The sequence below is a fragment of the Anopheles moucheti genome, chromosome 3, assembly GCF_943734755.1.
Source record: "Anopheles moucheti chromosome 3, idAnoMoucSN_F20_07, whole genome shotgun sequence".
Taxonomy (NCBI): Eukaryota; Metazoa; Arthropoda; class Insecta; order Diptera; family Culicidae; genus Anopheles; species Anopheles moucheti.
In genome coordinates, this window is record NC_069141.1 from 63,400,491 (window position 1) to 63,420,400 (window position 19,910).

The 19,910-nt window shown below is 43.2% G+C and overlaps 1 protein-coding gene across 2 annotated transcripts in view; it reads right to left on the reverse strand.

Moving 5' to 3' along the window:
- The window catches only part of LOC128305946 (serine/threonine-protein phosphatase 4 regulatory subunit 1-like), a 125,488-nt gene that overhangs the window by 35,857 nt on the left and 69,721 nt on the right, over window positions 1–19,910 (reverse strand). Inside the window, exon 1 of one of the 2 annotated variants that reach the window (XM_053043588.1) lies at window positions 17,744–18,732. The exons of the other annotated variant lie outside the window; for it this stretch is intronic. Within the exon in view, the coding sequence (XP_052899548.1) occupies window positions 17,744–18,732 (989 nt within the window). Of the gene's footprint in view, window positions 1–17,743; window positions 18,733–19,910 lie in introns of those variants that run through there. 2 annotated transcript variants of the gene reach the window in all.

Below are 19,910 nucleotides of genomic sequence, written 5' to 3' on the forward strand. Positions count from 1 at the left end.
CTCGCCCGCTTCGTTCGCCCTCCTGCTCACTCACTCGCGCGATCGCTCGTTCTGCGACGCGCCGAAGCTCTCCAAGGCCATCATCATCATCATCATCATCATCGAAACGGTGATCCGGCAGAGCGACACACAAATCGGAACCATCGGCGAAACAAACATGCACAAGGAGAATTACCAGTGTGCCACCACCATACGTCCATCTCGATTCCTTCGCTGTCTCACAAACACACACACGCGCACGCACATTCTCGCAGCGCGTAACGAATACCGACCCGGCGGCGGGCCTGAATCCGGAAGTTAGGGCGAAAAATTCCATCAGGTTGATGAAGATGAGATGCTGCGCGTCATGTCTGCAACCCCAACACACAGCGCACACACACTCTGATGGCTGTCGTTCGGTTTGTTTGTGGTGGTAGTGGCGATGTGTGATACACAACTACAGCCGCACGGGGCAGAGCGGGACGGGTAGTGCACGCGGTTTTACGTGACACGGGGGTCTTACACACGACGAACGAAACGCACATACAAATGCGCACACACACGCACGCACACAAATCCACTACAAGGCACGGAACCGCCACTACCGTTGTGCGCGCACACATTCTCACAAACACGCATTTACACACACACACACACGTACGCAGTGTGCTAGAGCCCAATGGGCAAAAGGCAGGCAGGGCTTTCTAGTGCGCCCACCCGTACGCGGAACGGCCACAACGCCGCGGACCACGTTCCATGTGAATTCTTCCGCCGTTTTCTTCGGCGGGCGCCCACAACAGTACAACAACTTGCGGGGAGAAACACAAACATTGGGGCTCCCATGCTCAGGCTCATCATGTGTGTTTTCGTAGCATTTTTAGGTGCCCCTTCATTTCCAGAGCGAGAGACCGACCCCGTGAGCATATATCGAAAACGCAACGCACGCGCGCGCGCGCGCTTTCTCTCCGATGTGTTGTTGCCTACAACATTTCTCATGTTGGTTTGGTGTGTGTCGTTTGGTTTTAATCCGGCGTGCGAAGCCAACGACGACAATTCATTAGCACTTCATCATCATCACCATCATCGGCGGCGTATTCATGACCATCATCATCGTCGTCGGTGCGGCGGCGGCCACCAAGTGACCGACCGGGTGCCGCAGCCGCCGCCACGGTCGCGCGCTTACGACGACGACGGCGGTGGTGGTGCTGAACCCGAAAATATTGCGTTTCTTCCGTGCGGCGCGACGACATCGTCGGCGGTCGTGTGCCGTGTGATGGCGCGACGGCAACGGAAACATTGGCCACCATTTTCTTTTGCCCACCACCACTGCACGGATGGGTTGTACGTTGTATCACGAAACGGGTTGCGGTCGGTCTTTACGCGAAACCGTTGCAGAGCCTTCGCATTCGTTGCAAAGGGCTTTATGTTTAGTTTGTTCTTTAACTTCCACAGAAACAATTCTCGGCCCTTTCGGCCGATCGACGATCGTCAGCGATCGAAACAGATGGATCGATACCACAGCCACAGTTTAGTTTCTTCGGTCACAGTTAATTCCCACCAATTCTTCAACGCACCCTTCTCTCCTCTCTTTATCACCTCCTCTTTCACGCTTTATCACACTTCTTCTCCTCTCCTTCCTCACTTCTTCCTCTTCACTTCCACAAATGCACCTTCTCCAGCCCTTTTCATTCGCTTCCTCGACACACACAGGAAGGAAGGTGGTACTGCGCTGCTACTGCTGCGGCTGCTCTGTCTGCTGTCACTTTCTTCAACCAGATACCGAGCGAAGGTGATCACGGTAGGGGCGCATCAGCAACACAACCAGCAAAAAAAAACCAAATTTGCATGCGCAATTATTAATTACAAAAATAACATTGTGTCCCGCGCGCCAACAGACCAGGAGAGAGGGATAGCACACAGCCAACCAACCAACCGCACACAAGAGGCAAAGAAAAAAAAACAACCACGCAACCCGCACGGATCGACGTTATGCCACCGTCGCCACTAACGCACTCAGACTAAATGCGAAGGCTGAGTGTTGTGCGGAGTGTGTTCTGCGCGTTCTCTGGGGCCTCATCATCTCATCCATGGATCGGTTCAAACCCCCGGAGCCGAACGCGCCTGGCACGAGGAATTTCGCTGAAAGAGCATCCGATATGCCGCTCCGCATGGGGAACTTACCGCCTTGCGTTGCGTACGCTCGAGCGAGACGGAACTGTTTCGGTTTCTGCTCACACCGGCGGTGCTCACTCTCCGGTGCTCACTCGCGCTCACAGCACCAAGGGTGGGTGAGTGTGCATGAGCGCCGAGCGCTCACGTTGCGTAGTGAGCGCGTGAGCGACTTCACCGTTTCAGCGCTCAATTTCTTAAGATGCGTCCACTGTGTCGCACTACATACCAGCACATCCAACACACATAGCGAGCCCATACCAAAAAACCGAAGCAAAAACCCTTCGCACGCACGCAACATCTGCACGGGGAACGGTTCCTTACACTCGGTTTGAGGCGGGGGGGCGAGGAAAAAAATGGTGTCCCGCACAAATTCACTATTGCTCAATCTCCATCATTCCTGCGTTAGGAGGAGAAAAACGGATCCTCTTTTTTTGCGGGGCTGTTGAAAGTCAACATGCAGCCTCCGCCATGAATCCCGTCGAATTTTCCGTGAACTCCTCAACGTGTAACAACAAAAGCATGTCCTTTTTGTACACAACACAAACAGCCTTAGAAGAAGTTTAATATAAAAGGAATAGTTCGTTGATTTCTTCAAATTTATCTAAAACTTTTTAATGAAAGCAGGGCTACGAAAACTAATTACAGAACATATTTCCTAGAAAAGGTACTGATACTACGCGAATCCTGGTCGGCATAAAGATCACGACAATTACATATTGTTTGCGTATAATTTCAATTATTGTATTAATTCATGATCCGAAATATATTAAGCTCAAGATCCAGATTTCCTCTGAAAGCTCTGCTTCAATTCTTCAAACATTCAGCAAACATCTAATGGATGTTGCTTGGAATTTTTGGAAACGCTATAAGAGAGAGTAGCGTTAGCTTTATAATTCGATTTATAATCTCACGCATGCAGCATCATCTCAAAGGTGCCGCCAGGCAGTCTGCTACCGTCTGCCAGCGTAACCTCCATGCTTTAGCGCCATGCGCCAAAGCTCTTTTTCGCCGACCCCCTGCCGTACAACAGGAAGAGGGTGTGGGCGCATTCGCGTGGTTCCGTTCAAACAGCGAAGGTGTAACCGTAACCAGCGGCGACGAGAGCGAGCGATAATTACCTAGCGAGATGTATCACAGAGGTCGATTATTGTACACCATTAGTGACCGTTTAGTTCAAGCCGGTTCGGGTAAATTGTTTCATAAGCAACCCAATTCGTTTATCTACAATCGATCATCAACATGACTGATATGATAAGCATTTAAGAGTGATTATGCAACTTGGAATCGCATCAGTTGCATCGACATCCTGAACCTTCCAGGAATCCGAGAGAAGAAACATCACTATCAAACCATCTTAATGTAGGCCAACTACATGTCTTCTGCGTCACAATGTGAATGATCTTAGTGTGTATAAATTATTCTCCTTGTGTAACGAACTTTATTTGTAACAATGAATACCTTAATAAGAGCTGTATAACATTCTATGAGACATTCGATCTACATCCGAACGAACATCCACCTTTCGAGAATATGCATTAAAACATGTGCATCGAATTTAGCACACCTTTCGAAACCGATTAATCATCTTCAATACAGCTACATTTTAAGTACATGTTTATCCTTTGCGCTAGCTGCGAGACGCCAACTTACTATAAAACAGCATGAATAAACGTCTACGACGTGCCGGAAAGTCTACGACCGCAATTTATCAATCCCCTGCTACACCGTGCCATTGATTATATCGCACGGAGTGAAACGAAAAATAAAAAAAACAAAAAAATTGGCAAAGCCAAGTGTTACAAGCGCAGCAAAGTAGGCAGGGCAGGGCAGGGCACGAGGCACGATAAGACAACGGCGAACAGAAAATTAAAAACAAAACACACTACGCAAAATGACAGCGCGATGTGCTAATATAAATAATTCATCTTCGCGCACCGTTTCGGCATAGTCTATCCGTTTTGCAAGTGTGGCACCAAATGGTCTGGAGTAGAGGATGATGATGACGGGCGATGATGAAGATGATGATGAAGCAGATGACGGTGTCGCTCATGGAAAAGCTCTCCGTAAAAAAAACCCAAAAACCGTGCGCACGGCAAAGAGATCGGGAAAACAGGAGGACGACGCGAGGGCACGCAGCTTTCCGGGTGGATATATCTCGCCGCATTTCGCTAATGAGCGAATCGTGCAGTGGTGTTTAAGATGTTAAACAAAAGATAAAAACAAAACCCCCCAAATCTCACACATATCCATGGCGGCGGTGGTGGTACGATGCACGGGGGAAGGAGAATCCTAACTGGAACAGGGGCGTGCACTGGACAACCGGTGCAAATTAGCAGGTTACGCTTCGTACCGGTGAAAGGTTGTTGCCGCTCGCAGGTTGTTTCAGTTTGCTTCGGAAGCTACCTATCCTACCCGGCCCAAACTGTTCCATTTCAAGATGCTCTACCCAATGTTTACCCAACAGTTTATCTTCAGTGTAACAAGTTATTCTAGCTGTGCAGCTATAAATAAGCTTACAAATCAATAATTATTTAAACATTGTACGCATTTAAACATGGCTTCCATTAAAGATTCATTGACAACTTGAAGGAACGAATTTCCAACAGAATGTAAGCTCCTTCTTTACTTTATCGGAACAATAACAAGCGCAAGAGGTCTACCTCTGCCATTTCTGGCTTTCTTTGAGATTATTAACCCGCAGCCGGATAGGCAGTACTGCGTCCTGGGAGAATAATGTAAGGATGGCTTAATCACATTGAATAAAAAGAGCTGTATGAAGAGCTTTTAGCGGTGGCATTCATTAAACAATTAATTAACAACTTGTTCTGGGCCTAAAACAAGATAAAACAAATATTTAAAAAATGCCTAAAATATGCTAAAGCTAAAAAAAATGGTATTTAAAATCATAAAACAACCTTTGGAAGACAAAAAATGGATAAAAGCAATAGATTAGAGATTAATAGATTGGTTAGAGGAGAAATCCCAACACCCATCACGAAATGTGGCCTAAATGGCTTCAGTGCTTTTAATGATACTAAAACTAATCGGCCCATCTCGTGGCTGTCACACAGCTAAAGCCGCGTAATGGATATGCGCTTGCAATAAACGATCCAGAACGAATGCGAGCTGGAAGATAGTGTTTTTTTCTGTTCCACAATACTTGACAAGAATAAGCTGCTCATTAGCAATCTGGTTCAGGCATGTTCTTGGGCAGGGTTCTTGGCACGGCCAACAACCAACCATCCCCTCAACCATCATTATGATCGCAATCGAAGTTTTCCCATGATAAAGCTCACATTAAAACATGCGCTAATGCGCTGTGCTCCAGCAAGTCACCAGCTTTCGGCGACTTTTGCGACCGCCCGGGTAAACAAACCACCCCTTCCCCCTTCACAAAACAAATCTAATCGCCACGTCGTCGTGTATAAAACATTCGGCTAAGTGAAAACAACCCTAAACTGTAGTATACAGCAGCACCTTTAAAAAAAAAGCATGCCCTGCCAATTGAATTCGGACGCGCGGAGCGAGAATTCAACCGGAACTAGATGACACACCGTATCCCCCGCTTCGAGAGATAGAGCATCAGAAGAGGACAAGGCAGCCGGAAAAAATGCAAAGAGCAACCACACAACCCACAGGGAATAGGGCTCTTGGATGGACGCGTTGCGGCGCTTGCTCATCAGGTGGCCGATCCGACTTCTAATGTCATAATCATCTCAGTCACGTGCTGGTGAGTTTTTGTCCGCGAGTGTGCTAGCCATTCGCGGTGCGCGGCTTTTGTTGTTCGGGTAGGGCCCTTCCGAATGGTGGGGGTGTGGGATTGGGTGGTCGAGATTTAATTCGAATCACAAATTTGCCAACCATTACCGGCCGTTTTCTTGAAAGGTGTTTGTTTTTTTTTCGTTCTGCTTCGCTTTCGGAAGTTTTCTGTGCAGGCCATATGGCATGTGAAGACGCCTCGCTTCATAAAGCATCAGTAAAGGTGCAATATTTCTACCAAAAAAAAAAAAATACATTGAAAGCTTCTGTACTTTAAAAGCTACTGTAACCTTTACAGCTCCAAAAACCACGAAAATTCAAGACGGAAAACGATCGTCTCGGGACAAAGAGAGATGAATGTAGTCGAAAGGGTGAAATAAGGCTTGGGATAATAACGATTTAAACATTTGATTTAGAGGTCCTGATTGTAAGGTTGTGGTTAGTATTTTTCAGTGACCTTTTACAAGATTTGAAACATCACAAAATATCTGTACAGTAAATACCGTATCTTAATAAAAATGAAGATCTTTGAACAACAGTCTGGTGTATCGCCCAAATCGCGCCTTAGCAACAAATGTTTTTTGTATTTCAACCTATCGAATATCAGCTTTAGGCATCACGAAAACAAAAAAGGATAAACGAATCGCTCGCAAAAGGGTCGGGAAAACAACAACCCCTCTCCTGCACACTCACGGCGCAAACCAACCAACAAGAACAAGAGGCAAGACAATAATGAAACAGTGATATCTCCGGGGCGGGTTTCACCGCATCGAATATACTTTTAATTCTTCTCTAAATCATATCCCAATTAGCAGCGTTTAGCAGTTAGCGATAAAAGCCCGAGAGGCGCACCGCGGATGGGTTTCTCGTTCGTTATTCGTGCTTTAAACATTAATTAATGGAAACTCTTCACATGTATGGGAGGACGATGACTTTTCACTTCCGGGCTGCTTGTTTTTTTTTTTTGGTTTGTGTAACTATGAAAACAGTTCTTGCGCGTGATACTGCTGTAGCATTTCGACCGTAAAGCAAATTCCTTCCGTCTGCGAGTTTGCACATCATATGAACGCGTCGCTCGTGTACGCTACAAACAAAAGATGGCTCACAAAAGAAGTAATAAAGAGATTGTTAAATATATAAGATTTTTCTATGATTTGCTAATGAGTTTATTAAAAGAAAATAAAAGAAATATAATTTTTGAACTCCTCACCAATCTTCTCGTAAAAGATCAACTAAACAAACAATATTGCAAAGAAAATAATTGACAAAAGAAATATCAAAACAAAACCAAAAAAAACTCATCAATTAACACTCCGTTTCCCGCCAAGAAATGAAAGCTTCAGTTGCGTTCTTCTTGAAAGCTCGCACAGCCACACGACGCCACACGATCCCGAAGCCAGCTCATGGCTCAACGTGAAGTTTGTTTCCATCCCGTCGTACGATGCGCTCGAAGGAAGTTTGGATGTTTTGAACGCAAGAAAAGCGCGCGTAACCGTAACCGAGAGGCATTCTGTGGCTAGGTTTGGCTCGGCTGGGTATACGCACATCATTTCAAAAGCTGGTACGATCGCATCAACACCAACGTGCGGCAGCGAGTAAGCGCGAATGCATACACCCCGAAACGTTTCTCCCGTATCCTTAAGGTCTCAATGCTGATGGCGCTGTAAATAACGGGAATCGTCGGCCTCAAAGAACCCCGAGCGGACACAGCGGGGAAGAAAGGTGAAGGAGGCTGAGGTGCGAACGAGAGGTAAAACAAGAAGGACCAAAGAAAACGAAAACGAAACGAAACCCCCTTGAGCCCCGTAAGCCCGTCCGCAGCCCGCTGCTCCCTCCGTCGGAGCCTAGTGCTTTTGACCACCAAAGCGAAGACTGGTGACGACGACCACCAAACATGCCAGAGTGTGACGATCGCATATCCGAGATGCGATCGACAGACGAAAACAACAAGCCAGAAAGCGAACAACAACAAAAATCCCCAAAAACCAGACGCGGAAGTGTGCATGCACACGCACATATACGCGGCGCGTGATCAGGGATCTCTCCTCGGATGCATTGGTCGAGAGCCCTCTCCTCTGCCACCGACGAGAAACGCCGCGTTAGACGCTCAAATGCAAGTGGCAGCGCGGAATGGCGGGGCCGGGCGAGAGGGGGAATTGGTGCAATCGTGCGGGAAGAAGGAAGCGGCGTCGCAATGGCATTTATGCTGCGCTTCGTTTCGCTTCGGATGAAATTCCTGGAAGGATCAGAGCGGTCTCCGGGTTTTGGTCTGAGAAATTACCTGATCCGGACGACGGACGACGGTACATGCATGCAAAGCCAGGGCGACAGCCTACAGTGAGGCTGAAGCATAACAGAAGAGAATAACACACGCTGGCTAAGGTAAAGACGGCCTTCATCGTGTAGGGTTGTGGGTGTGCGTATTGAAGGCGTACGTGTATTGGTGTGTTCAAGAAAAATGAACCGAAGAACAAGAAAGCGTCCAACAAATACACCACAAACGCGTTATTTGGGCTGTTTTTAAGGCTGCAAGGCATGTTTTGTTAAGGAACGCGATAAACGTTCTAAACTAGCTTGAATCAAAAGATTATTTCTAATGTTATGTAATACGTTTATAAATTGTTTAGATAATTAAGCGTGCTAAGAAATGTATAAGAAATGATCACGGAGAAGAGAATAGCAAAAATAAATCGACAATAATAAACTGAACAGTAAAAATGGTCATGATCATCAAAATGTCCGCCTTAAAGCAACGGTATATACATTCGCAAATTCACAATTGTGATCAAATTTCAGTAAAATCCTTGTGTTTGCAAAGAAAGAACAAAAAAAAAATATAATCACAAAAATCATTAATTATGATCAATATTTTCTCATAACAATTGAAGACTTTTGTGGCCAGCCGGGATAAGCTACCCTTTCACTGTCTAGAGAAGGAAATGTCTCCCAACCAATGTGAATTGAACCAGCGATTAAGTTACCAATAGCTATGAGCAATACAGTATGGCAGTTCTTCTTTAATAAAAAGAGTATTTTAACCCAAATGTAATCCCCCTTAACATATCAATTCCCCTTAAGATATCGAAACAAAGGGTGGAAGTTCACAAAACGTCAGCAATAAAGTTCATCAATATTTACAGGAATCTAGAAACGATCACAATACAACTTCCATTAATATGTTTTACTTACGCATCATAAGGGGACATCAAAAATGGTTTAAGAATGTTCGCCATGGACACTTACCTGTAGAGGAAATAAAATAAAATAAAGCTTTGATTAGAGAAAATAATTAAGCTAAACATATTTAAAATATAATCAACCTTTTGATTATAATGCATAAATATATTTCTTTTCTTAGTGCGTGAATTTGTTGAAACATTTTCAACATATTGTGAATGATGGAGACGCAAGGTTCTTTACAATTTTTAAATTACAATGTAGATTGTGTATATAAACTTGTTTCGCCGCTGTTTAAATAGCAGCTATAGCTAAGTGCTACGCTAACATCTAGCTAACCACATACTACTTTTCAATGTACCTCTCTCATCAGAATTATCAGGTTAACAAGATGCTCCCGTTTGCAAGATATTTTTCCCTTTCATATCAATCTTCTTAACTTAAATTTTGAATTTAAATTTTATTAAGTTAAAAACACTTTTATAATTACTTACACACAATACCATACACGCTTTATAAACGCTGGCCGCCTCTCGTGCAATTGCCTAATCTTGTTCAAGGACTCCTTGCCGTTCATGGTGCCAATTCTTGCGCTTATAGATCGTAGTAAGGAAATCAGTGCCATTTGCCTCGGGGGCGTTGTTTTCCATTAACAGTTCATTTTCCCAGCTGATGATTGTGCATCCGGCCGGACGCCCCAAAAGGATTCGCCCCTGGCAGCACACTGGCAGGTGGAGCGCGCTAAAGACCGCGCCGTGTACCGTGAAATGCGAACGCATCGATATGCAACAGGGCGCGCACGATGATTGGTGGAATTGACAGTAAAGTGTGATAATTACATTTTTGGCCTGAATTGCCGACAGCACGAGAAAATATGGAGCCGTGTGGCTGGTTCGTTGTAGCTTCATGCAGGACCTCTCGATTGTCTCGTTCTGGGTAACAATCTTCTCAAGGATATACTTAGTTAGCATTGGAAGGATTGCCCGTGACAGAGAGAGAGAGAAAGAAAAAGAGAAAGAAAGAGAAAATAGAAGGCAAAGAAAGGATTGATGGTAACATGTAAACCACCCATTTCATTAACATCCCATAGGAAGGCGGCGCATGAATTCAATGAGCTCAACGTTATTTAAGACACGAAAAAACATTAACGTATCAGACTATCGCAAATGATTCGTATAAAATGCGTCTGAATATACTGAATTAAAGCAATTTGGTGAAATAGGAGTATTTATACATTTTTGTATTGCAGTGCAGTCTCGAACATACCAAGGAACACATGTGAATATGTCTATAATACCATAGGTAAAGTGCTGTTCATTTAGAATTCGGTCACTCATCACAAGCTGTAAATGGGCCATTTTTAACATACAAGTATAATTTTCACATGAAATGAAAGGTTTTTTTATTTGCTTTTTTACTAAAATAAGCAAAAAATTATAATTTTGATGATCAGCTTCCCATCAGCTGCCGCACAACCGGTTTAGCAACTTTAGCAGCTATTTTTTTCCATTAACATGCCAGTTGTGAGGCTGTTTTGGTGGTTTTGCATGTCTTTTTCAATTTTCTTTTCATTATCGCCCAATATTGTTTTATCGGCCGGAATTCTGGACAGTTTGGTGGGTTCAAATGCTTGCCGATGACGTCCACGTTGTTATTGGTGTACCATTGTACTACATTCCGACTGTAGTGACAGCATGCCAAATTTGGCCAGAACTTTACTGGGCCTTTGTGAGCCTTGATGAAAGGCAAAACACACTGTTCCAGACACTGTTCTTTGGCACCGATTTTTTTGCAACTTCCCCATCGGAAAATCCAGGGTTAGCTTTCAACGTCTTCAACACCTTCCCGTCCAGCTTACGATCCACTGTTTCTGATCGACGATTTTGTTGGACCTTTCTAGTAGTACTTTGACACTCCCGAAACCGTTCTAATACACATCCAACTGAAGAAGCGGCGAATTTCAGGAAATTTGGCAATTTTTCTCCTAGACAAAGTTGGATTTTCTAAGTGGGTGTGCACAATTAATTTACGACGTTCTAGTTCCATGGTCAACCACAACTGTAAATTTGCACGGACTTGCAAAAACTATTGCACTACTTGAATGAGTGCTCCAATACCTACACATAAATGTCAAAAAGTTCCACATAGCACCACTGGTGGAGCTACTATACATAAAATTGTCTGACCGAATTCTAAATGAACAGCACTTTATGTACGATATCTTAAGTTTCTTCTAAAATTTTAAGAACTTTTTTTATTCAAGAAGGACGGCCAGGACGTGTAGATTTGACGAATTTTGGTTTGGTTCTGCTTAAAGCTTTCAATCTTCGTTAAGTTAAATTAACCGTAAATTCGTAGCATTTACAGCAAATATATCATGCACAATTTAACTCTATCCTCATTGATTTCAAATGATCTTTGTTTACAAAAAGGTTGGTTTACATTCCAGGCAGATGAAGGAAAACTTTGTTTGGACATTTGTCCAACAACTGATGTGAACTTCTATTAGGAAAATATTCAAAGTTTTAATTTTCAGGCTAACTCCAGAAAAACTAGTTTAAGGCATCAGAGAGCATTACTCAAGTACGTAGGTATAACTAAAACTGCACAAATATTCTTCTTTGTATAACATTCGTATTAAAACAAACTAAAAAGACGTAAAAAGATTGTAGAAACATGTGAACATCGTAAGCAACGGTATTGAGATTAATGGCGACAATTGGGAGTTGTGCTAAGAAACACTGTATTATCACACACGATCAAGCTTTTATGTACTTCATGTATAAATTCTCGTACCAAAAAACGGTCTAGAAGAAATGAGTGTCGAGTAGATTATTTTAATATATCTGAGCGCTGAGGATGGTAATGGTACGCATAAAATTCATACACAAACAGACGCGTGCCTTTTTTTCGGATAGTTACAATTCGGTGATTTGATGGCGCTTAGAAACTACTCGCCGATTCCACAACGCCATTATCACGTTGTCCTGTGCCGTTTCTGTTACTGTTTCTTTCCCATTCCCATACGTGTGCACGACTGCCTCCGTCAAGTTCGCGCCGTCGGTGTAGGGCAAGAGCGAGAGAGCTGCTCCTGGTGACGCTATCGAAAACGACCAGACCGCCCGGACACGTTAACACTGCCAGACGGCTGTATGCTAAACAGACCGCTATGGCCAATTTGAATATCTTTATTTCGACGCACATACGCGGTGGTGCACGGCAACGCTCACAGCGAAACTCGAACAGATCCCCAGCAATTGTAAGGCACAGTTTCAGTTTGCTTTTTGTAATCGATTTAGCTAATACTCATGATAGAACTGATCGTAATATGTATCCCCAAGTAGTCAATTACTTTGTTTAAAAAAAATAGGCACATTAAAGATTAAAGAAAGTTCACAAAATGTTAAAACTTTATTTTTTACTATATAAGCTTTCATCCAAATAAAAAAGGATGGATTGAACAGTTTGGATGTTTGAAAATACAAGGATAGTACATAGTAGGATAGTAGATACAATTTATAGTTTTGAAAGAATATAATTGTAAAGAAATACAGTTATAACTTCTGGAACTGCTTATACAGCGCTATACAGTGAATGAACTTATTGACCTAAGTTTTATTTTTCCAATTTCCACATTAATGGCATAGTAGATAATCAGCGCGTAACCCGATATATTCAAACTCTAAAATAAGTTGTAAAATGATAACCGATTACTGCATTACTAAACTTTTGTTTTGGTAATTTTCATGGACCATTTAAAGTGAGGGACCAAGCGTCTCCATATCGCATTTCAAACCCTCTATAAGATTAATATTAACTGTATGAACTAAAGGTATTAATTGTTCCAGCAATTTAAAATAAACATATGTTTAGTTACATCTTTAGAAAACCATTTATTTAAACCATGACTTATAATATAAAGCATGGTAAAATGTACAGGGTTTTTTAGCCAACGTTACTTAGCGGGTTTGTTCTTCTGGATCAACTTTGAAAATGGTGGATTTATTCAAACGTCCACAAACGAATAATGAACCACAAAAACAGTTAAGTTTTCTTTAAAGAAAAAAAAACATGAACAAAACACCCAAAAAATCTGTTTTTATCAAGTCACTCTCCAACACGCCCCAGGGCAGTGGTAGTAGCTGAGATAAAATGGAGCACGTGTGACGGAGCTCAGTGTGCTGACCGCAGCAGCGGACACAAATACATCACAGGCTCGCCAAGAATGCGCCATGAAGGGACACCACGACGACACCAGCACACCACCACCATCACCAATCATGTATTTAATCGTTGCGGCGCCACACTGATCAGCATGCGGCACGCACGGATAAACCGAAGAGCGTTTGTAAAGTGTTCCGGACACGTTCTGGTAGGTTGAGTCCGGGCCGGGTTAATCGTCGAATGATGAGTATTAAAAATGGGCTCCGATAGCCTGTGATCTGGATTAAAGGAGGTCAGTCCGCTTTTTATTTGCAACTGTTCGTAGTTTTAGTGACAAGGATCTCAAGGATATTTGAGACCAGCGGCACAGAACAGAAGAAGAAGGCATAAGATGATGTATTCAAAGGTGATGCTATGCTATTCTTTACCTTCTGCTTACTTATCAATCCATTGTCCACGCGCTGTGGCTTACTTGTAATACTTATCAAGACGCACACGTGCACACAGCGTTGTGCACATTGGCGGTACAAACCAACCCGTTGCTTCCCGATGCTCCACACAAGCCCACATTCACGCACACCGCGCACATCTTCTGGATTGGAGCAGAAGACACACATCAAAAGGGCGTTCGGAGGAGGTATACGCAACGGGTGGGGCTGGTGGTGGTTTCTGTAGCTAAACGCGCGCGACAGATTCCCAATTTGATTTCGGCGACGGCGAATGTTGGTTGGGTTACACATTTTGACCGCGTGTTTGTGTGTTTGTATTATTTTGTTCTTTTCTAGCCTTTTTTTTTTTGTTTGGCGCGCGCGTTTCACTCACAGGTTCAACGAACTGCTCGAACCGCCACAAGGTCATCGCCGCCGCGCGCAGAGCACCGCGTGTATTGCGTACCTCGTAAGAAAGAAAACAACACACAAAAAAACACAACGCGACACACACACACAGCCTTAGAAGTGGGGCGGGGGGGGGGGCGATTTGGGGCATTCAAGAGAACCCTCAAAGAGCAGCACAGAAGCGCTTGGGCGTGAGCACTTTTCGCTCATATAACGAGTGTCGTCGGGAGCTGAGTGAACGTTTAGGGGATGAGCTGCGAGCAAAAAAAAAAACAAAAAAAAAGGGGGGCCAAATATGAAATTGATGGGGTTGTTTTTTTTTTGCTTCTTCCGAATATTCCCACACTACCACACGAGGACGGAAGCTCTCCGAGAGCAGTTGGGTCTGTGGGGAAGATCTCGCGAGTGCGTTTGAAATTGTCAAGTCTCGCACGCGGTTTCTTGATATCGAGCGGACGGACTATGAGCTTTTGAGTTACGTTAACTACAGCGTATACTTACTACTGACTACTATCCCTGCCAATATATAGCTACATCTACTAAGGGATGCTACTATCTACTATAGGGAGTACCAAGCGATTTTCGTCTAGAAACGTAATGTTTTATTAATTACTTAGTACATTTTTTAGTCACAAGTGGGTAAGTAACATACATCTTTTTTGGTGGAATGCGTCGTTTTCGACCGATTGCATAAGGTTTTTTTTTCTTTAAATATCATATAATAGCATTAATCAATGATAAAACTTAGTAACAATCATGTTGCAAACATACGAATATTATTGATTCTTTTTTAAAGATTTATGATGAATCCTTTACTCACTTTCTTTTCTAAATACCACAGTAATGAGAATGAAAATTTTAAACCATCCATTCGAACCACCTTTCGTTAATCGGTTTGGTTTTAGCATCTTGCTATTTGCCACGCCCAATCATTACGACCAGCAATAATGTTCTGTCGATGATAACAGAGCGACAGGCGGAAAGGATGCGAGTATCTGCGGCACAAACCGAAAAGGGTGGTTGCATATTTATGCCGCGGGCGGAATGGTTGCCAACAAGCAAACATAGTACACGCTCAAACTCTGGGTCCGCGTCGTTTGGCGCTGCTGCTGCTGCTGCTGGCAATGAACATTCCCAACTGTTGACAGGCAAAGTTTGTGTTTGGTGTATGCGATGGATGGAGGATTAGAAAATGGGAAAATCCTAAAGGAATTTACACCATTTTGTACGAAATTCGTATCTGATAACGTAAAAAAAAAAACAAATACTCCAATATTGAAGAACAATTTCCACGGAACCCTAATCATACCCACGACAGGTGTCAATTCATTTCAGACACAAAATGATCACAAAAAAGTGCGTTGTAAAAAGGAAAAAAAAAACGTCAAAGTTAGAATATTGTCTTATAATAAGACATGACATAACAGTAAGAAAGACTTCCATTAAATATTGTGTTGTGAAAGAAGTAAAGCAACTTGCTGCAAAATCAAATATATTGTTTTCACAGCGCTTGAACACATCAACGGGTTTCAATGATGCCAGACGCGCCAAAGTGATTTGTACTGGCCACCACCAACCAAGCGAGAAACCGCACCGAATGTTTATAGCAGGTCAAAGATTTACCCACGGGAAGCAGTGGAAAGTGAGACTATTTCCATTCGCCAATGCCCTTCTGGAGCAACTTTATGTTCGCCTCCTGTGTTCTCGGCACCTCGGCCAGCAGCAAGCCAGTGTCCAGAGGGGTTGCGGTTAGAAGACGAAGATGTCTCCACAGACAATATACAAAAACCGACAGTAGGGCGCGGATGGTTTGCGTTCGTTGCGTTGGGATACTTTAATATATTATCAATTTTATATTCGTGGGAACTTAATGGAAACTGCATGCATAACCGCCCAGCATCATCTCTGCATCCACTGGACCGAGACGGCACCGTCGGGCATCGGGCATCTTCTATCCCCGGGTTGCGGTAGGAAGGCGATAAAATGAGTTATTATTGATCTTGCTCTTTTCCGATGAAAAGCTCCGCGTACATTCGCAGACGACGCGAAGACAACCCGTTGCCCGTTGCCGTTGGGTGCTCTGCTATTTCTGGTGGGTTCGATCGATTGCGGTTTGGTTTGGCCCATCTTTCTTGCGAGGACACAACATACACAAACCATACCTGTCGGTGGGTGGGTGTGGAATGAGTGTCATTGCAGAGAGCCACCCCGACCCCACATTTCGGTCGATCGTAATACGTCTTGTCTACTATGCAGGACGATGCAGGGCATGGGGGGGAGGGGTTTGGCACAATATTGGGGAGTGCGCCCCAATGCTTGAGGATACTGGGAAATTATTATAATGGTGTCGCTACAGCGCGAGCGCACGCAAAAACTAGTTCTCTTGCTTGCTCACTACACCCATGATTTTCGTCTAGAAGACACAAGCGAACAAGCCAGCAGTACTATAAAAAGGCATGCACTTTCTGTAGGTTGGTGTGGTAATTGAGTGAATAGCATAAAAATACCCAAGTTATGGCTGAAACCTGCTGCGGTGTTGCTTGACATTATGGACCAGAAAATTCTCTCAAAGTCAAAGTATTACACGATAAGATTAAATAAAAGGGACGTCTAGAAACGTGCTTGAGTTGTATTATGAAACACAAGGAAACGGTAATGAATAAAGTGTACGTAGTAGTTGCAAATACATGTTACCAAACAGTCAATTTTCCAATAATATAAATAGTCAACAAGCTTTTGAATATGATCAAGAACACTTCAGCACTAAACCTAACTGGATTTTAGTAAATTTTGTACAATAAGGTAAATACAATTGATAATTTGTTTAAAGCGAATGGAAAGTACAGCAAACAAAAAGATATGGAACATTAAAATAATTACAGGCAGTCCCCGAGATACGCTATTATAGCGGACCGCTACAACCCGGGAAAAATCCGCGTATCTCGAAATTCCGCGTAAATCGAATCGTGGTGCAATTTCGTTTATACTTTAAAGTCACAGAGTCGACTTCCTCCTCTGCATTTAATTAAGGCAGCGAATCATGCGATTTTTAGAAGGATTACATTAAAATAAGTTAGAAACGAAAGTTTTATGTGACATAAAAGGTATTTTCGACCAATTTTTCACCATTTTGCTTAAATTTTATGCTATAAACTAGTTCAGCTGTCAAATTTCCAAAAACCGCGTATCACCAAATCCGCATATAAGAGGAACCACGTATCTCGGGGACTGCCTGTATATCATATGCCAATGAATGGTCAATGAACCGAGAAAACGAACTATTTGAATTATTTTATCAATTATATTAAATTATATTATTAAATTATATTATTTTATTAATTTTATTCATAATTTTATTATGGGTACTAAAACGATTATCTCCATACTTATGGACAAAATAAATTTTTGCAAAGTTTTAGACGATAAATTGATGCTGTTTATTCAACAACTATCTATTCTTCGTTTTGTAAAGTAAAATAATTTTCATGAAACTATTGGAATATCCATAAAATAAGGATTTTCGTCCTAATAATTAAGATCCGAAAACCATGTGCGATTTTCTTCTTCAGGATAATATATATGAGTGGTACAAATAAGTTAAAAGAACATAAAAAATCGGTGGAAAGATATGGAAAGAAATGTTCCAAAAAGCTTACTTGTTTGCTTTCAACTTCGTTTCATCTAGCAGTAACAGATCGACGCTGCTGGTCACCAACTCGGGTCGATGATCAACCGTTCGCTTCACGTAAATCTGTCCGTTCACCGTGAACACGCTTTTAATTTTGCCATCGCGCTTCAGACGCATTGCCTCCGCCTTCAGGCTGACGTTGCCACGGGTTAGATTTTCACTCACAAACACTCGACCGTCCGATGCGCTGTAACCCAAATCCTGCAGTGCCAACCCAGTTCCCGCCTTACCGCCCTCCTGATACCGGCGATAAAACTCATTCCGCGCGTTTCGAAACACAAACTGCACGTGAACGGCTGGTGGCTGCACGGTAGGATCGGTTGCGCCCGCGCGCACCTTCCCGACACGAGTCCTTGTGAGATTGTCCAGCACGGCAATACTGTACCGGGATGGTTTAACATCCGGCGACGACGATGGTCCGAGATCGAGGCGCCTGATGTGCACGATCGGGATCTCGCTCTCCGCGTATCCCAGCCGGCGGGCAATACGCACGTAACACTCGCGCAGCCCATCGCCTTGCAGGGTCGCCGGGACGCCTATTAGCAACAAATCACCGGCCCGGTTGGAGCGTTGTCCGTAGTCCTGATGGGCCAGAAATAGTCGATTTGTTTGCGTGAGGCGACGATTTAGCGTCTCGATACGATCGCCAATTTGATCCCGCAAACCATGCACCTCCGAAAGCAACCGATCGAATTTATGATCGAGCGTGCTTTCATGCGCGTATTGCCCGCAACGGTTGCGTTGGTTGCATCGCTCCAGTTCACTTTTTTCGGCAGCGGCAATCGCGGACATTATTTCGACATATCTGTCGTCCTCGTGTTTATCACTGATGTTCAGGTTAAGAAAAGCTTGACCCTTGATATGGGGGTCGTCCTCATTTATTGTGTTTACGATTTTGTTCGATGGTTCGAATGGAAGACTCCGCGAGGAAGTGTTGCTATCACAATTGAAGGACATGCTCTAACTTTGGTGTTAAACTGTACATTCGGCACTGATTTCGTTTGGACACAGATTCACTTTTCTCACACATTTACACAACGACTGTTTTCAAGAGTTTAATGAGGAAATTATAAGCTGATTCCTTTTTTTTTAGATAAATTTCATAAAGAACGGCCAGGCCATATTGGTTAACTGTTGAAATCATCTTTGATTTGGAATATTTCCCTCAAAATTTTAAATAAAAGCAAACAATAACGAACTAAAAAAAATTAATCAAAAAAAAACTTATAAAAACCTAAGCACCTTCGGCTGAGTAATGAAAACATTTTGTCAATAAATAATACAAAAATAATCTCAACATGAAGCAACTTCGCAAATAATTTCACGAAAAAACACGAAATGAAAGAGTTCTACTTAAAGAAAAAGCAGATCATGTGGTTAGTTGTAAATATATACTCCAAAGTCCCACGGAGCACAATACGCCCCCCGGGGAGGGAAATGAGGACATGCGAAGAGAGCAAAATTTGTCGTCTAAAAATGTAGCCTTTCAACGACTGGCACTGGTGGCACAAAAATAGCTAACATTTGCTCTCCATCATCACCTGACGGAGTATATTATGGGGTGTTTTCCTTTTTGGTAAAGCTTGAAGGCTAATTCCATGTAACTCAATACAAGGGCAACCGTTGCGCTATGCCTTCTTTCATCCAATCCACCCACCCAACACAAACCACAGTCAACCGCGCATATTGCCACCGTTACACATCGCAGGATCGCCATGGAACGCATGAGAAGAGTGGGACATATTTTGGGGGTGAGTGAAACAATTGGGCTCTTTTGCCCGCTCTACACCTCCCAGTGGCAAAAACGTCTAGGATGGCACATCTTAAGGGAATGTGTTATGCGCCGGTCTTGATATCTAAATGTTTGTACTGGAAGGGCTTGTCACTAACACACACAGACAGAAATCCTTGCGAGAGGGTTTCTTCGCGATTATGGGCGTTTGTGGAGATGGCAAAAAGGGCAATTTTGTTTTAGAGAGCGTTTTCTCTCAGGTTTTTACTTAGAAAACAGAGAGAATTTTGTTTGTACCTAACTTCCACTTTTACCTTAAGATACAAAAAAGGATTAAAAAGGACATAAGTCAGGTAATAGTGAAATAAAACAAAAAAAAAACCAACCTCTAAAATTAAGTTTA